Source organism: Epinephelus moara, chromosome 20 (genome assembly GCF_006386435.1).
Source record: "Epinephelus moara isolate mb chromosome 20, YSFRI_EMoa_1.0, whole genome shotgun sequence".
Taxonomy (NCBI): domain Eukaryota; kingdom Metazoa; phylum Chordata; class Actinopteri; order Perciformes; family Serranidae; genus Epinephelus; species Epinephelus moara.
The window spans coordinates 20917366-20926670 of record NC_065525.1 but is presented as its reverse complement, the minus strand read 5'-3'; the positions used below and the strand labels follow the sequence as shown (position 1 = coordinate 20926670).

The window sequence follows — 9305 nt, the reverse complement described above, 5'->3', positions numbered from 1 at the left end:
TTTAACATTTAGGTGCCACATTTAATATTTAGATTTAACTATTTAATATATTTCTAAGTTAACAAATATTGCTGTAAATGTGGTAAAAGGTGACGTTAATAAATTCACAACACTTTTTTAAACATTGTTTGAAGCTAAATGTGGCAAAATGTTGATGTTATTTTCAGTATGAGACACTTTACAAACGGCACCCCATAGTTGGCTATACCCACTGGAGCTAACATTAGTTAGCTGTTTAGATCAAACGAACAGATATAAATGTTTAAAATTTTGTCAGTATGGAGATGCTACACATTGTTAGCTCAGTTGATTTTGTTTTACTGAAACCATGAGCACCAGAAGAGACCGTCAGTCATTCAGATAAAACTTGACGAAAAAACAAGTGGTGATTCCCTTTTTCTGAGGCTGTCATAAAGTCAGAATATGTGTTCATTCCTTGATTATCCTGTAAGTTATTCATATTCCTTTAGTCTGTGAGGGTCCACCAATCAAAAAAATCAAAAGTGTTTTTCATAAAAATAAATTCAAATTGTGAGTATTGTTTTAACAGGATATAGTGGTGTTGTGTCGGTATGCTGGGTGCCGTAACCGCAAGTGCCATGAATCAACTGTCATAACATAACACATAACTGATATGTTATTTGAAGCCTGATTTATTCATACTGGTTCAAATAAACAATTTGATTGTATTCTCCATCTTTGCTGAGCAACAGTTTTGTGTAAAAGGAATTAAATGCCTGTCCCATATAGATGCCTGTCCCTAATATAGGCCTGTTGAGTTCAGTGATTAAACAAATAATAGCTCGGGCTATTAATTGAAGTTTTACAGTATATGAATTTGTCTGAATGTGTAATAGGCTATACAAACACATATATGTAGAGAAGTAAAGGATCTGAATACTTCTTCCACAGCACAGGTTTGGGTGTAAAGCTGAAAATAGTTACGCTTATTAGAGTCACTGATAGCTGGGACTGAGTGAGTGAGGTTAAGGTTGAGTTAAGAATCTAACTGTAATAAGACATAAGCGCACACCTGTCTAGAGACAACAAGGCCTCAGGATGCTGTTTTTGTCACATCAGAAGTGAGTTTTCCAAAGTGTTTTATAGCAGTGGTTTCCAGTGTGGTAATACAGCTCTACTCATGATGACAAATGAAGGGCTTAATGCTGCCGAGGCACAGATTTACGTGATCACTGTTAAAGTATGCAGCTTTTAATTGGATCAGGTGTGGAGCAGGAGAGACAGAGGGGTACCTGAGGGCTATTTGACATAATTATTTGAGATAATGAACTTTCCAGGAGTCTTTAGATCATCACCAGTGGCTGCTGTCACATCACAGTACGTCACTTCAGTTTTTTAATTTTCTCTCAGGGTCGTCTGCTGAATCTGAGCTGCTCCACGGTGCCGTCATTTGTCCTCTCCATCACCGCTACAACTCAGGTATGATATTATCTGTTATGTTATTTACTTCAGAGATTTAGTGGTTCCTCTCTAAATGTATTAAAGAGGAGGTATGTGTACTCCATGTTCTCACCTGTAGCTGTGTAAACTGTCACCGTCAGGCTCTGGCTCTCATCGAGCTGTACAGCGCTCCAGAAGGTCGATACAAACAGGACGTCTACCTGCTGCCAAAGAAGATGGGCAAGTCCTCATTTTAAATATCGTAAAACAGTTATGTCCTTTCTTGTTTTCCATATTCAGACATGTTAAACCCTATATTCTTATAATACCAGATGAATATGTGGCCAGTCTTCACCTGCAGTCGTTTGACGCTCACCTCACAGAGCTGAATGAAGACCAGGCCAAGTACCTGGGCATCAGCAAGCATGGACCCTTCAAACCCAGCTACTACAGGTGAGGAGACATACAGCTTTCTTACACCAAATCAACACACATATGATTTTTGTATTTAACTGAAATCTTTTATTTATAGGTATTAACCCTCTGGACACAAAGCTGAGAAACAAGCTCTTCATATGTCACAGTCTTGTAGACAGAGCACCAGCTCCCTCTACAGTCTCAATCTCACCAGGCTCAGTACTATGGAGAGACGGAGGACTTCAATCTTCTACTTTTATTCTCTGATTTTTCTGTGTATGTTTCTGTTTTATCTGTTTCACTGTTCCTGGTTATAATTGTTCACACTATCCAGAATGTAATCACTGTGAAATCTGAAACTAAAAGAGCTAAAACACAAAATGCTGATTATTTATTCTTCTGCTTGACATAATAACAACAACAGTATTTATTAACTGGAGCAGCGATCAATATCACATATCTAACCAAACACATGTGGACTGTAAGCTGAAACTGAATATCTGCTGAAATGTATTTATACATATGAACTTGTTGTTTCATGCCCTGTGATTCTGATCTGTATGTAACATCACCACATTCACCTGATCTTTATATTAACCTTAAATGAAGCCTCAGACAGTGTATCCACAATCTATTTAAATTTTGAACAGCAGTACGTGCCAATCAATCAATCTTAAGATATTATAATAAAAAGAACAGATTTGCTCACTCTTGAAATTTTCCTCTGCATCTTTGTCTCATAAAAATAGGAAGGCAGTTTAAATGTGTCTCTCACCTGTAGAAAAACATGAAAAGCATGAACAGCATTTTATTTTGTTTGCAGTCACATCAGTGCTCATAATCTATACAACCACACAACTCCATACATACAGGTGTATCCCTGTAGTAGGGCTGGGCAATATTGGGAAAATCAAATATCACAATATTTTTGAACAAATGCCTTGATATCAATATTGCAATGATATCATAGATTTGACTATTGGTACTCTCACAAAATATTTACACAATGGGATTTTTGATGAATAATCCTCAGTAATGTGGATATAATCAGTATTGAGTTAATTACATGTAGTTCAGTCACTAAGATAAGACAAGTTAAACTTTATTTTCCCAAAAGGAAAATTTGTTTTGGGCACATAGTGCGACATAGCTGCATGGCAGATACAACCATCATATATAAACAAGACACACAGTAGACAACCATGAACCATGAACTGAACTGAATTTCCCTAAAAGTTTAGCATTTTTCTGACTCCACCCCAACAACTGCTCCCTATCATCTCCTTAAAACACTCTCTCAGGCTGCCTTGGTGAGGATTGACCTGTCGTAGTCCCTAAATCGAATACACCTTCACTTTACTCAGTGTCACTTCAGTTGTACTTCCCTGTAACAATACTCCAGACTCAGATTATGAATATTCATAGTTTTGTAGTTTGGATGTTGTTGAACCACTTGTTGGAACTAGTTTTACTTTGACAAGCTAATTTTTTGGAGCAGTTAAGATGTAGGTTACTTTAACTACTTTTTATTTTGACGTAGGTAGTACTTCAGTAAACTAGGTGGTTTTAATGTAGTTTCCCCAGCACTTGATATAATGACTAAGTACATAAATGCAAATAACAGAACAGCCAGAACAGTCTGGTAAACTCAGAATATTCAATCAATCAAACCATTGTTTATTCAGGGAAAACTGACTGAGCATAAAGCTCTTTTACAGCAATGCTCTGAGTTCACATTCAATGGGATAGACGGGTATATACAAGTATACAAGTATATAATGTAATCCCAAAGTGATGTCAAAAGTCCCTAGAAAGAAATAGCAGCAATGTCTATCAAGAATTATAAACAGCGATAAAAACCAGTAAAAAGATGAAAAAGTAAATAATAAAATAGAGTCTGTCATAAAGGACGAATATATAACAACCAACATACAACATAATACATCACTTTACTGTAATGCAGCCTTAAAAACCAAGTAAAGACAACACTTACAATATTAAGATACCCAAAATCCAAGTCCATATTTAGTCTCGTATCATATTCAGTATCAACATATTGCCCAGCCCTGCCCTATAGATTCCTATTAAACTACAAATTGTTCATAACAAACAGAAACACAAATGGTAAAGCAGTCAGCTGCAGAACCTCATGTGTGACTGTTTCCCCACTAGAGGGAGTAACAGCACTATTACTGTATGTCTGAATGATACTGACAAGGATTTGTATAAATAAATGAATCAATTAAACCACCATAAAAACCAAAACATGATTATTATCTTCACAAGATTAAAGGCTGCAGTGTGTCCTCTGCCCTGTAATTCCACTTCCCTGTCCCCTTAGTATGGGTACTTAAAACCTTGAAGATACCAAGCACAATAACCCGTACCAAGTATCATCAAAACCTCTCAAGTCAAATGTGTGCATTTGATCCTTTTTGGCTCATTACCTCAGCTACAGTCTGTGTGTGGTGAAGCCGAGTGTGGTGGTGGCATTTTATGCAACTTAATACTTCCATTCATGTGATGGGTATCAAATATAGTTGAAAACAAATGTATCAAATGAAGTACTCTATTGGCTGATACCCAGCCTTAGTCATAGATATTGATAGTGATCATCACATCACTGCTGTGTAAATCCCCTATAATTTGATTTCCTTGACAGATGATGCCTTTTTAAAAAACTATATCTGTATAGTTTGTCTCTTCCTGCCTCATTTTGTCATGTGTGGTGTCCTCTGTCTCTACTACAACTGTGAGTTACAATTATTATTGTCATTTGTATGATAAATATGATGTTTTATTTCAGGCACAAACAGTCATGGTTATATTTAAAGGCCACTACACAACAGGATTTGTTTTAATGCAGTTACAAATTAACTAAAAATATCAGATTTCCTTTTATTTTCTTACACTTGGTGCTGGGTGCAAAGTTTTATTTTCAGATCCTTTGATACTTACAGTAGCTTTACTGCCGAATTAGCTGTCTGAATTAGTTTTGCCTCCTAGACGCTACGTAATTAACTCTGTTCCAAATAAATCCATCCGGTCATATGACAATCATTATCTGTTTTCCTCGATAGTTGCATCCTGTCTGCCTCTGATCATGAAGTCCTATAAATACCCCCCCTGTCCCTGGATTACTGTAATCCAGAGTCTCCCTGTGTGTGTGTGTGTGTGTGTGTGTGTGTGTGTGTGTGTGTGTGTGTGTGTGTGTGTGTGTGTGTGTGTGTGTGTGTGTTCACCAGGGCATGGCCTGGCTGAAGAGCCTTATTGAACTGTACACTGTGTTTCTTTGGGGCAGCAGACCAAAGGTCGGTCACTAATGCTGCAGGAGGGCAACACTGGTCTCATCCTTCCTCTATCTGATAATTGAAAGATATCATTTTCCTAACTTACCCCAGACATCTTATTCCCTCACTCTAGTCTTACTGCAGTGAGAGTAAATCAATCAGTCCACCAGTAAATCATCAGTGTTTGAACCTAATTTTGTCCAGAGGAGGTGACGACAGTCTTTCATCACCCTTCTGAAGCTCTTCACATGTTCCCCGTACTCTGAGGTTATCTTCTACATCAGGGGTAGGCAACCTGTGGCTCCGGAGCCACATGTGGCTCTTTAGCCCCTGTCCAGTGGCTCCTTGAGCCTTTGAGAAAAGAATTCTATGGAAATTCATTCTATGAATCCAAATGTTGCTGAACCTCGATAGCAGTGGCTGGTTAGCTATGGATGCCAAATCCAAAAAAGTAAATTGAATAAAATAGAGAATGTAGTAGTGCGTGGACAGATTTGTTTGCTTTCACTGCCAGCTCTGCAAAATTTAAGTACCAAATAATCATAAATAGTGCCCCGCACAGTGTCCACCTTGTGGTAAAACATATTAACAAATGCTTATTTAGACCATAAGTATAAGCTAATTTAGACTTAATAGGCTAATTACCTTGATTATAAGGCTCAAACATGTTTTGAGGCTCCACACAGATTTTTTCAAATTATTCTTGGTCAAAAATGGCTCTTTTAATGGCAAAGGTTGCAGACCCCTGTTCTACATGCTGAATAAAATGACATTCACCATCATGTTGTTCAAAACACCTTTAATTTAAGAGGGAGGTGACACACAACACAAAAGAGCAGCTGAGACAATAGCAATTAAACAGCCATTAGTGTGAGAGATTATTGAGGAGCTCCATTGACTTCCACACCCAATCTAATCTAATGACACCACTCAATCTCCTGTATTACCAGTATCCCAGTGTGTGTGTGTGTGTGTGTGTGTGTGTGTGTGTGTGTGTCCTGAGGCAGAGCTACTGCTAATCCATTGGTTGATGATGCATCTGAGAATGACAGATGGCCTGTGCAGCCTATACATTGTCGAACCTGTGTGCTCAGTTTAAAGGAGCAACCAGGATGTTGTGTATAAGGATTCCGTGTGTGTGTGTGTGTGTGTGTGTGTGTGTGTGTCCTTGCCTCCTCCCTGTTAGGGATTCTCCCTAAAGAGCTTTGATGCCTTCCCTGCATGTGTGTGTGTCCTTGCCTCCTCCCTGTTAGGGATTCTCCCTAAAGAGCTTTGATGCCTTCCCTGCATCACTACATGGTACTAATCAGTCGTACCAGCTGTCAGCGTGTCGGCCTCCCTCCTTCCTCTCCGTGCGTCCACTGGCACCACTTAACCTCACATCCTCTGCAGCAGTCGGCCATAATGGACTCTCACAGCGTTTCTATGAAACATGATGAACGCGCTCTGACTGCTCAGTCCCAACAAACCAATAAAGACGCTCCCACTGATGTGTTTTGTCTTTGTTTGAATGTCTTTTTCTCCATCTATCCTCTGTTATCCCTCCTTTCTGTTTTCCACTTCTCTTTCCATTGTCATACTTTAAGACTTAAAGCTCTTAGTGAAAACCTTAAAATTCCCCAAAATTTGGTACATTTTTCCATGTTGTAACATTTAAATCACACACAGTATATTCTATACCAGCTACTTATAGAAGAAATATGTAAAACAGAGATATAACTTTAAAGGCCGCATTACATTAACAGCCCAGGGCGTAGGTTTAGTTTTTCATTAAGAGGGCACATATGAAACGATGGGTTTAGAGTTTAGTCCTCTGCTACTTTGCATGTGTCCCTTCAAAATTCAGCTCCAAATTCTACACCTATGTCAACAAATTTCATGTTTTAGTCCATTATTTTATGCACTTTATTACTGTAGTTCTGCCAGAACATTTAACATCTTTGGAAACCTTGGCTTCTTTAATGACGTAAATGTAAAATAAAATAAAATGTAAAACAAAATTCCAGTGCTGTAGCCAGGATTTTAGAAATACTGAAGTATTTTTCCATTTTTAAAAATATTGTCTTTCATTTTTTAAATATTTTTCTGTATTAATTTAACTGTTTAAAGGTATATTTTCCACACATGTCAGAAAACTGTGTAGTTTGTGTGTTGGTGTAGTTGTGTTGTCATGATACTTCAATTTCAACTATGATAGATTCAAAAATATCGATATTCGATACCAATTTCAATCCCACAAGGAAAATTGTCATAAAATATAACACTTGCATTAAAAGATTAATATTACGATTAATTATCATTATTAATATATACCACTAAATCAAGAATGTAGAATTTAAAGTCCTCCTCAGGTCATTAAAACTCCTCAGATATCCAGAAAAGAAACCCACTGAGGACATAATCTCACAGCCTGTACGATAAATGCTGCTGTTACACAAATATCAGGAGTTCATCGTGATGCATTTTCCATACTGTCTGTGGGCTTTAATGGTTTGACGCAGCACTAACATCACTTATGATGATGAATGTCCACAGCCCCTCATTTCAGACCTTTCGTGACAGAGCAGGATCAGGTTGCACTGTAAGCTGAGCTAGCTGCTGCTGCTGCTGCGAACACCAACACTGAGGATTTACTACTACAGGCCTTCAGCTGCTGGTTTCACAGCCAAACGCATGAACGCCATTGATTTATCGACCGAGGCAGATGATAGTCAACCCGGTGCTTAATGGCCTGTGTATGGATTTATGGGTTACGGCCCAATAGTTAAAGGAATCGTTCGGTTCATACCTTCAGTGTTTGAGGTCAAAGATTACACTTTGATGTCATGATCAGCTAAGTGTGCCAAGACAACCCCGGGGGGACATCATACATCTGAGGGAGGACAGGAGAGAGGTAGGACAAAGAGAATTAATAATCTCTGGGGGTGTTTTCCAAACCAGGAGACTTACTGGACTTGTGGCTTCTTCTGTGGTTGTCCTTCACAGAAACTGTGAGCTTGCTTCTTTGAAGAGTTTCTATGGTGTTCTGAGACTGCGAGAACGCACAGGGGGGGATGGTCCATTTGAACCCCTCACTGCGCCGCCTGCAGTCACTCACACACCCAACAACCCTCACCTTAAACCTGCCACCCTTTGACCTTTTACAACTAAAATGCACATGCTCCTGAACATTAAATAACCCCCCTCCTGTGATGAGTCCTGGGATGATGGAGGTTAAAGCTCTCGGTCAGTTGTTGGCAAGTCTAGAACCACCGGATCCTTCCAGCCCACCAGAGTGAGTTCTACCATTGCCAAACACTGTGGGAGAGTGCAACCGTCACGGCCACCAGATCCGAGTGACGAGTAGGGTTCAGGTTACACGGGACAGCGTCTCAGAGATGGAGCCTCCATGGCAACCAGTGATATCTGAGAGCAATCGATGAGATCCATAGTTCATCCTCTCCTCTCTCTGTTTCCCTCTCACACAGATGACAGAATATTTACGAACAGCTGAGTGTCTGTCTTGTCCCATATTGGCACTACACATGATTGCTCAAACAAAGAGACACAAAGCAAAAATGTGCTAGTGCCAAAACGGGCAAAGAAGAGTTCAGAGTGGACATGAGAAGCAGACGGGGACACACACATGGACGCAGGCAGCGTGGTTCTGTCTCTACTCTGTTTATGGCCCTATGGTAATTCACTGATAGTGTGCTGTGACAGTGAATTCTACCAGTGCCATACACAGAACAGGAGGAGATACAAGTGCAGTCCCACATTACATGTGCTACACAGGACAGGATGTAGGTCATTGCCTGTGTGGGGGGTCCTCAGCCTGAAAATTAAAGCTGCAAACATTTTCCTGCATTCTGGGGACTTTATATGCACCAGTTTGTGTCTTTTCTGCATCAGTGTATGGTGTTAATGTCTGTAATGTAAATGTTTCTATTGGGGGGATAAATGCATGTTTTCAACAAAACACAAAAAAATCTACACCTGTGTACACGGGGCAAAAACCTGACCATCTCTCCTCCAACTGTGAATCCTGACATCCTGCATGCTGCCTCATGCCACCCTCTCCTGACTTCTTTAAAGTTTGGGGAGCCTTGTCTTTCAAACAGCGTCCTTCCTTCATCTCCGTTTTGTCCACCACACAGGATGGAGAGTAAATCCAGCCGTGCCATCTGCTACTGAGGGCAGACAGGTCATGTAGTGGTG

At 39.5% G+C, this 9305-nt stretch overlaps 1 protein-coding gene across 4 annotated transcripts in view; it reads left to right on the top strand.

The window, feature by feature from the left end:
* LOC126407832 (S-adenosylhomocysteine hydrolase-like protein 1) overlaps window positions 1-2532 on the top strand; it is a 14170-nt gene extending 11638 nt beyond the window's left edge. For 2 of the 4 annotated variants that reach the window (XM_050073072.1, XM_050073074.1), the window contains exons 14-17: window positions 1372-1440; window positions 1563-1641; window positions 1734-1854; window positions 1934-2532. In XM_050073072.1, the coding sequence (XP_049929029.1) occupies window positions 1372-1440; window positions 1563-1641; window positions 1734-1854; window positions 1934-1940 (276 nt within the window). In that variant the 3' untranslated portion in view covers window positions 1941-2532. Of the gene's footprint in view, window positions 1-1371; window positions 1441-1562; window positions 1642-1733; window positions 1859-1933 lie in introns of those variants that run through there. The other 2 variants (XM_050073073.1, XM_050073075.1) reach the window with 1 other exon arrangement.
* The last annotated feature ends 6773 nt before the right edge of the window (window positions 2533-9305 follow it).